Below are 18,024 nucleotides of genomic sequence, written 5' to 3'. Positions count from 1 at the left end.
ACACAGAAGCAGCTACAAAAGCAGAAGAGGTCTATGAAACTAATAAATCATTTCAGGGAAGCTGCAGGCTGCAAAATCAAGACATACAACGAACTCAGCGACACTGCTGTTTACCAAAAGAGATCAATCCAAAAAGGAAATCAAGAGAAGTCCTGTCTATGATAGCATCAAAGAGAAATTAATTTAGGAATAATCAAGGGGGGGGACAAAAACTTATGTCCTAGAAACTACATAATATTGTTGAAAGAACTCTTGAAAATACACAAAAAAAACACTCCCTGTTTTTATTGGGAGACTCCACACTTTTCCCAGATCTGTCAACAACTTCTATAAAGTCGCATGAAAATCTCAGTGAAAAGTATTTTGTTAAAGAAAAATAATTCCATAAAATCTCAAGGGGGGCATAAATAGCTAAGATTATATTAGAAAAGAACAGCATTGGAAGCCTCATGATTCCAGACTGCAAGATATGTGTCCATAAGTGTGCCCTGAACATAGGTTCATAGGTCAGTATGAGGGAGGGATATCCCAGAATACAAACCATGGAATCCATGACCAAATAAGTTTCAATTATGGTGCCCAAATAAAACATAGCAGACTGGCATATACACATACACACAAAGTCCTTTTAACTAATAAGAACTAGAAAGATGGTTCAGTAGATAGAGTCACTTATGTACAGGTCTGACATCCTTAGTTTGAGTCCAAGGATTTCACAAGATGGTAAGAGAGAATCATTTCCTGAAAGTTGTCCTCTGACTGCTAACCTCCAAATGCACTCTGTAGCATGTGTCTGTACACACACACACACACACACACACACACACATACACACACACACAGTTTAATGTGGTATTATAAGAACTAGATATTCACGTTTAAAGGGATAAAGTTGAGTTCTGCCTTAATAGCAATAACATCAAACAAAAACTACAGAGGTAAGAAAACAACAGTGAAAACACCACATGTGGAATGGAGATTATGTATTTGCATATATTTAGTAAATGATTACTGCCTAGACAACACAAACACCCTCTGCAACTTAATAACAAAAACCAAACCAATTAAAAACAGACAAAGGGAACAGGAGAGATGTTTCAGCTACAAAGGGGTAGGCGCATAACTAAAAAAAATTAAAAATAGACTAAGGTCTTGAATGGACATGTTTGTAAGCAAAGATACAATTCATGAAGAAATACAAATCAAAATCACAATGAGATTTTTGTCTCATATCCTATAGAATGGCACACACCATTACACAGAGTAGGAGGGGCAAAGTATGGGAAAAAAATAGCCAATCCTAGAGGGGGACAGTGGAACCCTTAAAAGTGGCCAAAACAGAATAGGGAATCAGTGGGTTCAATGAACTGTAGCCTATGAACTATTGGTGAGAGTGAAAAAGTTACAACAGCTTTAGAAAATAGTGTAGCTTCTCACCTAAAAGTTAGAGGTTATCATAAGACCCAACAAGCCTCCCTCTTAGAATATATCCAAAATAATAAAACCAGCATCCCAAACAAGTATTTGTACACTCATGATCACTGCACCATTATTATCATAGTTGCCAGAAAATGGAAGCCATCTAATTGTTTATTATGGAAGCCATAATAAAATACAGCACACATACAATGAAATATTACTCAGCCTTAAAGAGAAGAAAATACTGATGTGCACTCCAACATGGATGAACCATGAGGACACATGAAATAAGATAAGATCGTTACATGAAGAAAATTCTGTTGATTCCAGTTACATGAAGCACCTACACAATTCAAATTTATACTAATGGAAGCAGTAGTATAAATGGAAGGGAAGAAGGGAAGATAAGAAGTCATTGATTAATGGGTTTATAAATCTTCAGTTTTGCAAAATGAAAACTGCTAGAGATCCATCACAAGGAATTTACACTAATGTATACAGAAAGGAGCTAAGATGGTAAATTTCATGTTCTGTGCTTCTTACTACTATAAAAAAAGAAGATATAGCAGTACATATTAATCTTTATATATATGAATTTCTTTGAGATGTTAAATTCAACATCCGATTCCAGGTCTGTAAGAAAGCCTGGAGCTATGGGTCTTTACTGACTGCTAGTGTTAATTTTGCTCCAGGAAGCATACATTTAGGAGCAAAACTTTTTGTAAAATGTCTAGGTCCCAGTCATCGTGGGTGTGGTAGTTTGAATGTAATTGGTCCCCATAATCTCATAAGGAGTGGCACTATTAGGAGGTGTGACTATTTTAGAGTTGGCATGGCCTTGTTGGAGAAAGTGTGTCACTATGGGAGTGACTTTTGAGGCTTCCTATGCTCAGACTACTGCCCAGTGAGTCAGTCGACTTTCTATTGCCCACAAGCCAAGATGAAGCCAGCACCATGCCTGCATGCATGCAGCCATGATCCCCAATATTATGGCAATGGACTGAACTTCTAAAACTGTAAGCAAGTCACCTCAATTAATTATCTTCCTTATAAGAGTTGCCATAGTCATAGTGTCTCTTCACAGCAATAGAAATCGTACCTAAGACAGCGAGTGTGTTCAAGAACTCATGACCTTAATAAACCCCATTCACCTATTCATATGATTAATGCTGAGTTAACTGAGATGTCATTAATGCTGAATCTTGAGTCTAGATCCATTTAATCTTCAATCTAAGCCATTGCAGCAGGTAGCTCTCTCCTTCATATAATCAGGAGAAGCAGGACAAAGCTATGCATTTGGTATAATTACTCATGTTCAATGTGTCTATCTTCCCAGTTTTATTATCCATGAGTGTAACATAACCCAAGACTTGATAGAAAGAAAGAAAGAAAGAAAGAGAAAGAAGAAAGAAAGAAAGAAAGAAAGAAAGAAAGAGAAAGAAGAAAGAAAGAAAGAAAGAAAGAAAGAAAGAAAGAAAGAAAGAAAGAAAGAAAGAAAGGAAAAAAAATTGCCAGGTATTCAGTACTTATTACAACACCGCAGCCTGTGTTATTTTTCTACCCTGAGGAAACTGTGGCTCATAGAGGCTCCTAATACAATTGATTTGTCTTTTGAGTAAGGCGTGTGGCTCTCAATAAAATCTTTTAAGAGTGAGTGAAAATGAACATGGCCAAGGACAAATTACAAACTGGATGCCAGCACAACTGTTTCTGAAACCTTGTAGAAGGAGCATGATAGCCAGGAATCTATCTCTGTGGTGTTCCACATACAGCTCTTTTGCATTGTGATATGTTCCTATAGAAACAGAAGCCCTTAAAACCACTGTGATACCTAAATTCATGAAGTCTAGAAAACAGATTTGCTGAATAAAGTGAACCCATTGAATGAACTGGGAAAGTGTCAATATTCTTTCCTTTTCAATACTGTATGACGTAGAAAATAAACAACAACAACAACAACAAAAATCCATGTTACATCTGCAAAGTATGGCCTGGATTCAACAAGCTGAAAGTCCCAGAGTTCATGTACCCTGAACCCTGTTGCCAATCCCCAAGTGTGTACTTTGTGGTAACTGGACTATAGGGTAAAATCGTCATTCAAAGAAACCCACCCTGGCCTTGAAACCAGAGCCAGTGAAAGAAACACACCCTGGCCCTGAAACCAGAACCAAAGAAATACACACAGACCCTGAAACCAGAGTCAAAGAAACACACTCTGGCTCTGGAACCAAAGTGGGAAAAAACAAAACAAAACAAACAAACATACCCTGGCCTTAAAACAAGACCATAAAGGCTATAAAGGGCCAGTGAAATAAACACATTTTGGCCCTGAAACCAGAGCCAAATCTGCCCCTGACCAACAGAGCATGAATCCAACCAAGCCCTGGGCAGGAAAACCACCCAATCCCAGAGCACAAAACCATCCAGTCCCTGAGCATAAAATCCTGATGGAGGAAGGTCATTGGTTAATTAATAAAGAAACTGCTTGGCCCTGATGGGTTAGAACATAGGTGGGTGGAGTAAACAGAACAGAATGCTGGGAGGAAGAGGAAGTGAGCTCAGATGCCAGGCCACTGCTCAGTGCGGCAGACGCACACTCCTCTCTGGGGTAGACACAATGCAATCAGCCTCCAGGTCAGACAAGCTGAATCTTTCCTGGTAATAATGGTGCTACACAGATTACTAAAAATGGGTTAGGCAAAATATGAGAATTAGCCTGTAAGAGGCTAGAGCTAGTGGGCCAAGCAGTGTTTAAATGAATACAGTTTGTGTGTTGTTATTTCGGAGCATAAGCTAGCCAGGCGGCCAGGAGCCGGGCTGTGGGAAGAGACCTGCAGCTCCCACAACAAACTCCAGCAATCTCTGAGCTTGTCCTTGCCCAGGAATTGAAATCCGACCAATTGCCATCCTGAAAATCATTATCCTAGAAAAACTTCACCCCAAGACGTCATATATAAGCCCTGTGTCTGTTCAGTTTTCTGCTGCCTTTTTCCACCCTGGCAGAGGCAGTCACCCTCCTGGATTATTCCCTCCTAATAAATCTCTTGGAATAGGTTTGGGTGATAACCTTTTTTTCACAGGATTAGAGCAGAGCAGAGAAATAACCACTTTTTTCTATGGAGCAGAGCAGTCAGAACTGTAACACTTTTACTGGGGAAACCTTTCCCTAGCTGAGCAGAGTTGTTGCACTCTGGGGAACCGAAGCAGACTGTAACAACTGGGGAAACCTTGTTACAGTGGAGAAACCTTTCCTTGGAAGAGGGCTGTAAGCTACTGCAATTACAGTAATTTTTTTGGCTCATGACTACCAGGATCCCTTTCCATCCAAACTGTAATGCTTACAAGGACAAAATCAGCAGAGTGCTAGTTCCGGTTCCTACTGGCTGGAGCCAATCCTGCAAAGCTCTTCTCAGTTCTGCCTTTAGTGATTTCATGTTGAAATCCACAAAGGTAGAAAATGATAGGCACCACAATCAAGTTCCTTGATACATTGATTCTTTTAGTAAGATATTGAACATATTCTATATTCACATGATTTATGAGTATGAAAAGCCCAGATGATAATCATTATCTATTTCTTTTATTATATGCTATATATGCTTCTTTATATGTTCTTTATATGTTCAAGTGTTCTAAGTGCAGTCTTGGAATTTAAAGATGTAATTTATAACCATAGTATCAGGGAAGAAAGGGTATAGGGCCAAGGCATAGGGTAAGGACATCATGAGGAAGAAATGATATGAATTCCTAAGTTCTTTTCTACAAAATGCATCAATATACCATATACAAGTTAAATACCTACTTCATGTGCAGTTCTTGGTCACAGGGCTTAACAGACACACAAAATACACTGTTAGCTTAAAGGAAGTCCTGGGGATTACGGCTACAGCTCATTTCGTAGAACACTTGTCTAGTATGCATGAAGCCATGGAATCCAACCCCAGTACCCCATAAAGTGGGCATGTTCATAACCACCTGTAACACCAGCACTGGGGAGATAAAGCCTGGGGGATTAGAATTTCAAGGTCATCCTTAACTACGTAATGAGCTCAGGGAGAGCTTGTGTTGCATGAGGCCCTGTCTTAAAAAATAAACCGACAATTAATGATCTAACAGGAGCTAAGAGCAAGAGCTATCTTTTGTTAACCTCTGGAGCTTTATAATTCATACTGACACACTTGAAAGTCTCTCTTCTGTTCTTTAAGCAAACACTTCTGTCAGAAAATAAAGTTACTTAAAATGAGTGTTTATTGCATTGTAGCAATATATATTTCTTGTTGTGGGTTTATACAAGAGTTAAGGACATATTGTTAAGCACAATGAAATAGCATTTGGACAGATACAAGAATGTCAATGCAATTACCCAGTTTTGAAAATGCATAATGGCCTTTTATCTCTATGTAGATGGTCAAAGGAGGTTAAAAAGCGATCGGTGGTTTAAATCCTACTGAAGAATTACAGAAGAATGATTTAAAGTACTGTGCTAATGAATGTATGAGCAAAAATGTTCTAAATGGAGTCAAAAGTGTTTTCCTTGGAATAAGAAAGAGTTTCTTCCTATATTTATATAATTAATCTTTAGATCTTCAAACCTTTCATCAAAAGGGAAAAGGCTATGCTTGATTCGACTTCTTGGCAGAGAAATCGTTGAGAGATCTTGAAATGGTTTCTTTGCACAAAAACTACTTGGCAGTCACCATAAGCCCTGCAATGCCTACATTAAAGTGGCATTTCTTATCCATACTGGGGTTTACCACTCAGCAAGCTGTTGGGACACTCACTAGCTTGGATGTCTCAAGCTTCATCTCAGTGGAAAAAAAGAAAAGATAAACCAGAAGTTTGGCTACTGCGCGATTCTTTCCATGTATGAAATAAGCTCATCATGGGAAAACCTCACGAAGAAATTGGTGATTCCTAGGGATTAAGGAAAGTATAGTCAAAAGGGCAAGGTGGGACTGCTGAGGAAGAGTTTTTTCAGTCGTTTCTATATCTTGACCTCAGCACTGTATATGTAATTCTACACAAGTGACTTCCATAGAGCTAATGGCTAATTTCCTTACTCTACTATCTGCTGTACTTGCCTGTCACACAGTCCCTGGAAAAACATAGTTAAGGACACCCCAGACAACACTATGTTATTATTGCAATTCTCTGTGAATCTGTAATTGCTTTCAAGCAAAGTGGGTTTTTCATTTGTTTTAAACAAAGATGTATCTTTCTGATTGTAAGAAATTTTCTGCTATATGAGCCCCCTAATGCCTGTAGCATAGAAGTTACTGCTACATTTAGAAATAGTAATAGGAAAAGCATGTATAAACTTCTTATTTGGAACAAGTACTGTGTTAAGTACTGCCTTACGTTCTTGTTAACTTCTTCAGTAAAACGCACAGACATAAGAGACTTAGGGGGAAGAGTTTGTTCTCACTGATGCAGGTCAATGTCCATCACTGAAATGAAGTCATTGTGGCAGGAGTTTGAGACAGCTGCTCATATTGCATCTAAAGTCAAGAATGAGAGAGTAACAAATGCATGCATGCATGCTAGGGCTCAGCTCACTCTCTGCAATTTATACAGCCTTGCCCAGAGAATAGTCCTATTCACAATGAACACTGGCCTTCCCATATTAATTAAACAATGAGAATAACCCCCCAAGACATACTCAGAGGTCTATCTCCCAAGTGATTCTGATTTTGTCAAGCTGACAATTAAATGTAACCACCGCTAGTGCTTTCTGCACAGTATGTGTATTTTTCTCTTAGTCCACCAAATAACTTTGCAAGTATAAAGATTCTGTGTTTCTGCTTTGTAATACCCACAGGAGCATGAGTTGTTGGGGATTTAGGAAACAAAGAAGTCATGAGTGAATCAGCCCAGAGTAAAACAGACAGAATGTCGGTATTAGAGACATTGGAAGTGATGCATCGTGCTGATAAGAAAAGAAGAAAACCATCACTCTCATAGAGAGTTGCGTTAAGTGTCTCCTTATGTATATCTTTCTAATCAGGGAGGCCAGATTTTAAACCCAGAAAGACACACCCAGACCCCCACCCCCATGCCTTAGCCAGCAGACTAGGAAAAGCTTAAAATTTGTGGTCTGATATCACCATTATCTCCTCAATAAAGAGAGAGAGAGAGAGAGAGAGAGAGAGAGAGAGAGAGAGAGAGAGAGAGAGAGAGAGAGAGATTGGAATTAGTGCGTTCACTCTGGGTATTTTTTATAGGACGGTGAGGTAATGGCTAAAAATAATAGATAAAGGTTAAAATCATATGAAATCCTAAACTTTTAAAAGCACCAGCCTTAATAGTCTCCACTGCCAATATTCCCATTAATGCTTCTGCAGGCCAGCTGCGACAAACAGGCTTGCAGAATCTTCAGTAATGTAGTAAAACATTGGACTCGTGGATTTCCCAAACGGTATTGCCACTGCATATCCAGTTAAGGGATTATTGTTTCATTATCGCTCCTGAGAAATGGCACTAACTCCGAAACAGGGAGAACTTCCGTTTTCGAGGGTTCCATTGGCCACTTTAAATACACTTGATATGGGACCAAGAGTCATTTAATTAATTAAATAGAAACAGTTGTACATTGCATAGATGAATCCCCACAGCTTTTCATAACGTCAGGGTACTGTGATGCGGGTCATTGGTAAGTAGTTGAAAGCTGCACCTCCCACGTAGAAGAGGCCGGCTGCATGACGCTTTGCAGCACTGAGGGATTGCTGCCATCTAGTAGCTCACATGAGAAATACTGGCCCTCAGGTCTCCTGGCTTCAGCAAATGAATACCTGCAAGAATCCATCAGCTGCTCCAGAGTTATGTGGGTAATTTGACTGTTGATTTTGTCATTCCAGAGCTATTGGGGACCACTGGAATTTTCCTTCCTTAGGTAGGGTTTAAGTATGAGCAAAGACTGTGTCTTGTGCTGCCCTCCTGTGGTCCCTACCAACATCCTCTAGTAGAACTGTCTTCTCTGTGCGTGACAAATGGAGCAGAAACGGCCTGTTTCCTTTTCCTCTCAGCCTGCGCTAAGCCAGTGTTTGTCCGCATCCGAGTAAATATCACTATGAAAAACCTTCCATAAGCTAAACTGCATCTCAAGTGAACAGCGGTAACCACATAATAGAATGTTTAAAAAAAAAATAAAACTATTCGGTATGCAAAATTTGACAGAACTCTGATGCCCTGGAAGTCACTAGAGCTTATGGTGACAACTGATGCATTTTCAGGATTAGATAACACCAGAAGCAAGTGGAATAAACAACAGGAAAATATTTGATATATGATTTCATTTTTATGACTGAAAGATGTTAAAATCGGTCTTATCTCTATGCTATCCAAAAGGTAATATGTCTGTAGCTGGAATATTACAAACACCTCTTAAACTAGACACATTTTCTGCTTTCTATGTGTCTGATAGCGTGCAAATCCAAACTCTGTAAAAGTGATACATAGTTTTTTGACAAATACACCCATGTGTGGTGCACAGTTTGATTTATATAAAGTCATTTTGAATGCAGAGGCAGAATTCCTCCTGAACAGATGAAAATATCTGCCTAGAGTGATAAATGCATGTGTGGAGAAAGATAGGGTTGTAAGAAGGAATTTTTTATGAGAAAGGTTTCTAACATTATTTCAAATTTTCCCTTTAAAACATCTTCAAGAAGACTTGATTTTATGTCTATTTTTCTGTCAGTTTGGATGTTTACCTAATTTGAGAAGGAGTCTGTTCTGCCAAAATAGTTTCTTATGACACAACATAGCTTATGTGGGATTTATAAATTGGAAAAGATGTCAACATAGCATAAGTACTTTATCCCAGTGCTTCACAACCTGTGGGTTGTGACCTTGTTAGGGGTCAAATGATCCCTTCACAGAGGTCACATAGCAGATATCCTGCATGTCAGATATTTATATTATAATTCATACTACTAACAAAATTATAGTTATAAAGTACTAACAAAATAATTTTATGTTTGGGGAGTCACCATAAATTGAGGAATGGTATGAAAGGGTTGCAGCATTAGGCAGATTGAGAACTGCTGCTTTATATGTTCAAGAACTCACAATTGACACAACTAGACCAATAGCAACAAATGCAGATCAATACAGCTAGCCAGTGGATGAAGATAATACCAGGTTACCTCATTCACCTTCAGTCTCTGATGCAAGTTTGGCCACAAACTTCAGTAGTGTGTAGTGCTCAATTTCTCTACAGTTTGAACTCAACTCTATAGCTTAGCAATGTAAATGTTACTTTTACCAAAATACATATACATACATACACACACACACACATGCACATGTACAGATAATGGGACACAAATTCTTAATATTCTTTATATATTTTGATATTTGTATCTTTGTTATTTAAATATTGATATAGCATACCATTTTAATCATGCTTAATATTTATTAAGACATTTTGTTAGTATCTTATTACTTAAGTGTTCAGTGGGTCTGCCCTAAGTATCTGTTCCATTAGCCCTATTATATTTATGCTATGACTTTGTAGACCATACTAGTAATATTTTATTCTTGGTACAATATTATAATATACAGTATTTTTCTTATAAAAAGTTAGACTTGTACTCCGTTTGTCAATTTCATTCATCACTATCAAGTTACTCTTTGAATTTTGGATTATTATGAATCTGAGGTATGCACCCTGAAATGTCAACAGCCTACTGGTTCATCTAACTTTAGCTTCACATGTGGTATCAGCTCCCACATATACATTGTAGCACCCCATTGTACAGTAACCTTCTCAACTTTAGTTGTACCTAGCAACTTTGGGGGCGAATGAGAAAACATGTTACAAGTTTGAGGTATGACTGGTTTAGAGTCAGTGTAGAATCAGGCTGGGCAAGGTAGTAAGACCTTATCCAAAAATTTAAAAAATTACAAGAGTTCTGTGGATTCAACACTGTAGCAAAGTGCTGCCTAGCAAATATGAAGCCCCAGGCTTAATTAAGTCCTTTGTTTAAAAAGAAAAGTCACCAGCTATGGTTTGATTGTGTCTAAGAAATAGGTCTATAGGGCTTGAAGAGGGGCTCAGCAGTTAAGAGCACTTGCTGCTCTTGCAGATGACTCAGGTTCTGTTCCCAGCATCCCCAATGGGGGCTGATAGCCACCTGTAACTCTAGTTCCAGGGGATCTGATGCCTTCCTCTGGCCTGTGTGTACTACATATGTGTGGTGCATATAAATACATGTGGGCAAAACATATATTCATATTAAAACTAAATAGTTTTAAAAGTAAGTGGGCCTTCACCCTGTGTGACCTGTGTTACCCTACCCATGTGCATACATACTCTAAGTCCTCATTTAGATCATGTAGAGTTTGGATTTAAATGTTGTCTTCAGCATGATCTGAAAGCTTCAGTTCTATGAAGTTAGATTGCAAGAAGTCAGAGATTTTTAAATAAGGTACAAACTACACAAGAAAATGACTCCATCTGGTCAATCAAGAATTCTTCCACCTACACTAACTAAGCTCAGAAGAAAGCACAAATCTTTCAGAAGGGCTTTATTTATTTATTTGGATGAGGCTAAATATGATGTGTTTTCTTTCAAGGAAGCAGCCATTCTTTAATATTATTGATAGGTCACCAAAGTGCAATGTATCAATATGAGTGTGTTCTTGAGAGCAATCAGAGATAATGTATACACAGTTTTCTAAATTTCTGCAGCAAATGCAGGTGATTTCTTCTAAATAGGATGAGCACTGTGTTGGGTACTGGTGATGGAGGGATGGTAGAACTCTTGATTTTAAGGAGAAATTGACAAAAGGCAACAATATAAGCATTCTCTAAAGGATACAGAGAGTAGGGGAGGGGAGAGAGAGAGAAAGCAGACATAGAGACAGAGAGAAAGACAGAGAGGGGGACCTGAGGGAGAGGGGAGGGATGAAGGGAGGGATAGAAAGCAGGAAGGAGAATGCTGTGTTGCAGAACAGAAGCAGTAACTGTCAAAGAAAGGGCCACTCTAGCATACATAATCAGGAAACTTGCCAAATGTATTTTCGTGTTTTGTTTCTTTCCCTGTTGCTTCTCTTAAATTTTTAAATTTTTGTCCATTTGAACATGGAATAAATTTTTTAAGAGAATCCTCCACAGGGGGTAAGAATGTTTGGTATCTTGATCTTCACGGAGGAGGATACAAAATCCATCAAGTTACATCCATATAGCAGTTTCAGTCTATCTTATATAAATCATGGATTAAATTTTAATAACCCATCCAAACATACAGTGCCGTGTGCTTTCCATCAGAAAAAAAATAGTTTCCTGTCTCTGATGATCTATAGTAAGTACGTGTATCACAAAAGGAAAAAGGCCAAGGTGCTTCTTCTTTCTGTAATAATTTGTTATTATTTTTTTTTACTGTTTCTAGCTGAAAGTCCCGATTTCTCGAGAACACTTTTGAAAAGAGTGACACTTGTCAAAGTGGGCGGTGAAGTTGTCATTGAGTGTAAGCCAAAAGCATCTCCAAGACCTGTCTACACCTGGAGGAAGGGACGAGAACTATTAAGAGAAAATGAAAGGTATGATGTTGAAATATTTTTAATATTTGATTAACCTGTAATAATTTGTCTGCCTTAATTGAGCAAATACTCAAAGCAGGAAGCTGCATAAGACAGGTGGTAATATTGACTTCCATGCTCCTTCTTAATATCGGGGGTTCTAGAAAGTCTTCCACACAGAGAGAGGTTGCATTAACCCTGTGAGGACTCACATGGCTTGCAGCAGGTGAGGAACTGAAAATAAACCTTTTGCCTAAACTTTTTTTCATATATATCTGTCCATCATAATTCCTTGGCTTAGTCAAATTGGTTTAGTTCCATCCCATGACAGCTCTTCAAACATTTGGCACTGTCTGTTGTTTCCTGGTGTTATATAGGTGGCCTATAGCCTGCTTGATTATTAATTTGTATCTCTTTAAGGGACCCGATTTGTTCTAATATCTGAATTTGCCATTGCCTCTGCTTCCTATTACACATGAATTACATTTAGAAAGCATATTGTTTAAAGGGTGTAAATGTGTATGGGTTACTTGGAGTTTGACATCAGATAGTACCAAGTGGCACATATCTCCAAGACCTTGTCTGGGCTGTCACCCCTGTAAAATATCCTCTACCATTTTCTGTAATGTATTCGATCTGCTGGAAAGGGGTAATTATGCATGAACCTGTGTTCGTCACCCATAAGACAGGATTTACCAGCTGTATACATAATGATTTTAATTGATGTTAAAGGGCAAGTATTCATAGATCCAATAAGGAAGTGTTTGAAAATGTGTGTATCTACCCTTTTACACCTGCACACCTTCAAATTTGCATATACAAATTAGATCACTGTGCTGATGATGTTGTCCTTCTTAATAATTTCTATAAACAAACTTGATATAGTTTCTATGTGATATATGTCCACACACATATTAACTTCAGAAGAGACGTCCATTTCTGATTTCTTATATATTTGGGAGACAGTATAGTCCACTGAATACTGGAATGGCATTCAAGTTTTAAGGCAAATAATTTTTATTTTATTAGCATATATTAACTATTTATAATGGATTTTATTGTGACATTTTGTGCCTATGGATCATTTATTTTAATCATATGCACCCTCTTCCCCCTCTCTTATCCTTTTCCACTGCTGCAGGTTCCTTTTCACTCCCCCACATAACCTCCTTTCTATTTTCATGTCTTGTATTTTTGCTTTTTTGGTGACTCAGCAAGTTCCCTTAGGGTTACTTACAGGAACATGGGCAACTATCAGTGGCCATACCATGGAAGATTTGTCTCTTCCTTCTCCATCAACCCCTACCAGCCAATAGTCCGAGAGGAGTAGGACGTCATGACTCTTACCTCTTTCGATAAAATAATGTCAGCGGATCAGAGTATGGACAGGATTTGTGCAGACAAGTACAGCTGTTGCAGTTCAAGCATGCAGCAGCCCGCCTTAATGTATCCAGAAGATAGCGTTCTACAATAATCTGCAGTCTGGATCTCTTTGCCCCCCTTTTTCCTTTATGCTTCCTGAACTTTGGAAGGGATGGCAAAGATTACCCACTGAAATCCAAACATTCAGCTGTAGCGTGTTCTCATCACTTGCCTCAGTATGAACCCCATAGAAAGCACCAGCTATGGCCAAAAAAAGCTCTTCTTTCCAAACTTGGTAGCACAGCTGGTCCTTGGGCATTCAGATAGGTATTTAGAAGGTGCAACAGTACTAAAAAGCAGAATTTCTTACGAAAACACGAGGAACATTCCATTCTGCCTTAGTGTTTCTTGAAATGTGGTATGTTAGATTACATTAAATGGCTACATATTCCTTTGAATATAATTGAAATATAAGTAATGTGTACCAAGTACATTGCTTAGAAAATGCTGCATTTTTATTGAAAATAGATTTTTCCTCCATAGAATACATTCCACATGCATATTTCCCTCCCTCCACTCCTCCTGGTCCCCGCACCACTTCCACTCTCCTCCAGGTCCACTGTCCCTCCGTTTCCTCTTCAGAAAGAGCAGGCCTTCAGTAGATAACAGCCAAACAGAACAAGGCAGGATATAATAAGACAAGGTTTAATCTCTCATATTGAGACTGAACAAGGCAATCCAATAGGAGGGGAAAAGTCTCATAACCAGGCAAAAGAGTCAGAGACAGTCTTCTTCCACTGTTAGGATTCCCACAAAAACTCCAAGCTAATAGTCATAACGTATATGCAGAGGACCTGATGCAGAACCACTCAGGCCCATGTTGGCCATTTCAGTCTCTGAGAGTCCACGGGAGCCCTGCCTAGTTAATTTAATAGGCCAAGTTCTCCTGGTGTCATCCATGCCTTATGACTCCTACGTTCTTTTCTCCCTCTCTTCTGCTAGGTTCTCAGATCTCCGAGGGAAGGGACCAGATAGAGATCTCTAACTTAGATTTTCTCTTTGATAATGTTTGGCTCTGGGTCTCTGTAACCTCTAGCATCAACTGCTAGAGGAAGCCTCTCTGATGATGACTGGCCAAGACACTAATCTAGCAGAATATCATTAGGAATCATTTTCTTTATTTTTTTTCCAGGAGAGTACATTTTTACCCTAGGTCTCTAGGATATCATGACTTTGGTAGGGCATGGACTTTCTCTTAAGTTCAACCAAACATTGGTTAGCCACTTCCACAAGTTCTGCACCGTCATTGTACCAATACATCCTGCAGGCAGGACAGGTCATAGGTGGAGGGTTTTGAGGATGGTTTGGTGTCCAGGTTTCTCTTTCCATAGATAAGGCAGAATTTTTTTCAGGTTTTAATTCTGACATGATTTAAAGACATAACATTAAGAGAATTTTATATGGGGGTAGAGAAGGCTCTAGCTGTAGGCCACAATTCCACTCCCAGCATTCATGTTTGGTGGCACACACACATTAGAGGGAGAGAGAGAATAAATTCTACATAAATAAATTGATTTTAAAAAATGGTAGAGATTTAAAGATGCATCAAAAACCATGAATTAAGTCTGAGAAATTATTGAGGTCCAATATACTATGCTAATATAAGAAGCATGATCTAAAACAGCAAAAGCAATTTCCAATTCATACTGCACAGCAGTAAGGGTCTACTGGTGTCTCTGCTCTCCTGCAAGGACAATCTCAGAAGACCAGTTCTTTGTAGTGTTCCCACTGCAGAATAGAAAGGCTCAGACACACATGGCCTCTTAGTGTTTCAGGCTGGAAAAGAAGCAACTTTGCCTTCACTAATGCTATGCTGGCCAAAAAAGCCAAATACCGCCCTGAGGAAAAAAAATATAATCATGCTATGTACCTAGAAGAAAAGAGACAATGTGTACACCTATTTATACATGACATCCTAGTATTTTGAACTGCATTAAAGATAGCTTAGTTTTACTGACGCTTAACCATTTCCACATCGTTGATTTAATTTTCTCTTAAAAGATAGTATATTATTATGCCATTTTCTATAGGATGAAAGAATTTGATTTATTATTTCCATCACTTTGCTTACTGTAAACTGTGCCCTATCCAGGTTGTGTTGGTTTCATTAATAGACACCAAGCATGCTTCCCCATTCCTTTGACACAGAAAGTATATTTAAACTGAAGATACTCCCTGCTGTTACTTAGTTTCTGGTATTTTTCACCTCCACCTCCAGTGTCATCAGGCTGGTCCCAAAGCATCAATATTAGCACTTCATCTCCATATGGGTGCCATGTGCTCAAGGCTCTACCTCACTTTTTCTGATATTATTAGGTAGACTGGATTTGGTAATGTAGATGTGCTCAAAGGTAGCCAAGTGGAAAATCAAAGAAAAAGGCAGGACACAACCGGCCCACAACCACATGGAAAGGCAGGTCAGGTGTTGGACCATTTCATAAAAATAGGCATCCAGATACTGTTTGAAATTCTGATTCTTAGGAACAAGAAACCATGTGTGTATAAAATGTTGCTATAACCACAAGGAGTACCGTGAATCTATAGAGTGAGTTGGTTACATAAGCCAATGGCTTTTAACTTCCAAGTAAGACATGTGCACTGTTGAACATTTGATACAATTTGAAGAGCGACAGATCAAACAGATCTCACTATTGTTTCCTCATTGGAAAAATAAGTGCTTTTTTCCTGTGGACAAATGAATAAAATCAATCATACATGCTATTGTGAATGAAAAATTATAATCCATATGTTAGGAGAAGATTGACATAGTGGAATAATACAAAGGGTAATTAGCATTGAGTAATAATTTCTAACATTTTACCTTATTAACCCTAATTCTCTGTTAAAACTAGACTCTGCAGAATCGAATAGTGAGTCTTTAACCTTTAAATACAAATTATTAATCCCTTAATTATAAAGAACTCATGTAACTACATTGAGACAAAACTTCATTATTTAACATTCTTTTTAATTAATATTCTCCCTAAATTCTTTTTTTAATTAATTAATTTATTTATTTTTAATTAATTAATTTATTTATTAAAGATTTCTGTCTCTTCCCCACCACCGCCTCCCATTTCCCTCCCCTTCCCCCAATCAAGTCCCCCTCCCTCCTCAGCCCAAAGAGCAATCAGGGTTCCCTGCCCTGTGGGAAGTCCAAGGACCACCCACCTCCATCCAGGTCTAGTAAGGTGAGCATCCAAACTGCCTAGGCTCCCACAAAGCCAGTACGTGCAGTAGGATCAAAAACACATTGCCATTGATCTTGAGTTCTCAGTAGTCCTCATTATCTGCTATGTTCAGCGAGTCCGGTTTTATCCCAGGCCTTTTCAGACCCAGGCCAGCTGGCCTTGGTGAGTTCCCGATAGAACATTCCCATTGTCTCAGTGTGTGGGTGCACCCCTCGGGGTCCTGAGTTCCTTGCTCGTGCTCTCTCTCCTTCTGCTCCTGATTTGGACCTTGAGATTTCTGTCCTGTGCTCCAATGTGGGTCTCTGTCTCTGTCTCCTTTCATCGCCTGATGAAGGTTAATATTCAGGAGGATGCCTATATGTTTTTCTTTGGGTTCTCCTTCTTATTTAGCTTCTCTAGGATCACTAAATATAGGCTCAATGTCCTTTATTTATGGCTAGAAACCAAATATGAGTGAGTACATCCCATGCTCCTCTTTTTGGGTCTGGCTTACCTCACTCAGGATAGTGTTTTCTATTTCCATCCATTTGCATGCAAAATTCAAGAAGTCCTTGTTTTTTACTGCTAAGTAGTACTCTAATATGTATATATTCCATACTTTCTTCATCCATTCTTCCATTGAAGTGCATCTTGGTTGTTTCCGGGTTCTGGCTATTACAAACAATGCTGCTATGAAGATAGTTGAGCATATACTTTTGTTGTATGATAGGGCATCTCTTGGGTATATTCCCAAGAGTGGTATTCCTGGGTTCAGGGGTAGGTTGATCCCGAATTTCCTGAGAAACTGCCACACTGCTTTCCAAAGTGGTTGCACAAGTTTGCATTCCTACCAGCAATGGATGAGTGTACCCCTTTCTCCACAACCTCTCCCTAAATTCTATGTTTTTGAAATACTTAGTCAGACCATAGTTATCGACTGCTATTTAATTCCAATTTCAACCACTTAACTGTGCATAAGTGAATTTGCCAAAAAAGTTTAAGGAGGAAAATGGAGAAAACATAGGCTTTTATCTTAAATTCAGATGGTAGTTCCATGTTAGTTCAGTGACTATACCATGAGAAATACTCGTTTAACATCATATGCTAGGTATTTTTAAAATATTGTTCTAAAATTATTGTTTCCATTTCTGTTTGTTTATAAATTTAAAACATATTAACATTGCTTTTACTTATATTAGCCCAAACATCCAAATTAAAGATGAGAAAGTACAGCAATTGCATAGCTTTGCCGCAGGTCAGGCCCCAGATCCCTATGTAAATGGAATGAATATGTCTTATTTTCTTATACTGTTACCAAGCTTTTGGTGTTAGATCAGATGTTCCGAACAACCCCACTATTTCAGGCCTCAGGAGGGATCTCCAGTCACCAGGGAAGCAGTTCCAATCATTTGGATGAATTAAGCAATTAAACTTACTAATTGAATAAAGTTGATTATTTTGTTTACTTTCAGTTTTTAGACAGAAGGCCCTT

At 38.5% G+C, this 18,024-nt stretch overlaps 1 protein-coding gene across 5 annotated transcripts in view; it reads left to right on the top strand.

Annotated features, from left to right (window-relative positions):
* The window catches only part of Cntn4 (contactin 4), a 998,986-nt gene that overhangs the window by 832,559 nt on the left and 148,403 nt on the right, over positions 1 to 18,024 (top strand). For all 5 annotated transcript variants that reach the window (XM_075983304.1, XM_075983301.1, XM_075983302.1 and 2 more), the window contains one exon: positions 11,811 to 11,961. In XM_075983304.1, the coding sequence (XP_075839419.1) occupies positions 11,811 to 11,961 (151 nt within the window). The remainder of the gene's footprint in view (positions 1 to 11,810; positions 11,962 to 18,024) is intronic.

Source organism: Microtus pennsylvanicus, chromosome 8 (genome assembly GCF_037038515.1).
Source record: "Microtus pennsylvanicus isolate mMicPen1 chromosome 8, mMicPen1.hap1, whole genome shotgun sequence".
Taxonomy (NCBI): Eukaryota; Metazoa; Chordata; class Mammalia; order Rodentia; family Cricetidae; genus Microtus; species Microtus pennsylvanicus.
The sequence above is the reverse complement of the archived record's forward strand: the minus strand, read 5'-3'. Positions and strand labels throughout refer to the sequence as shown.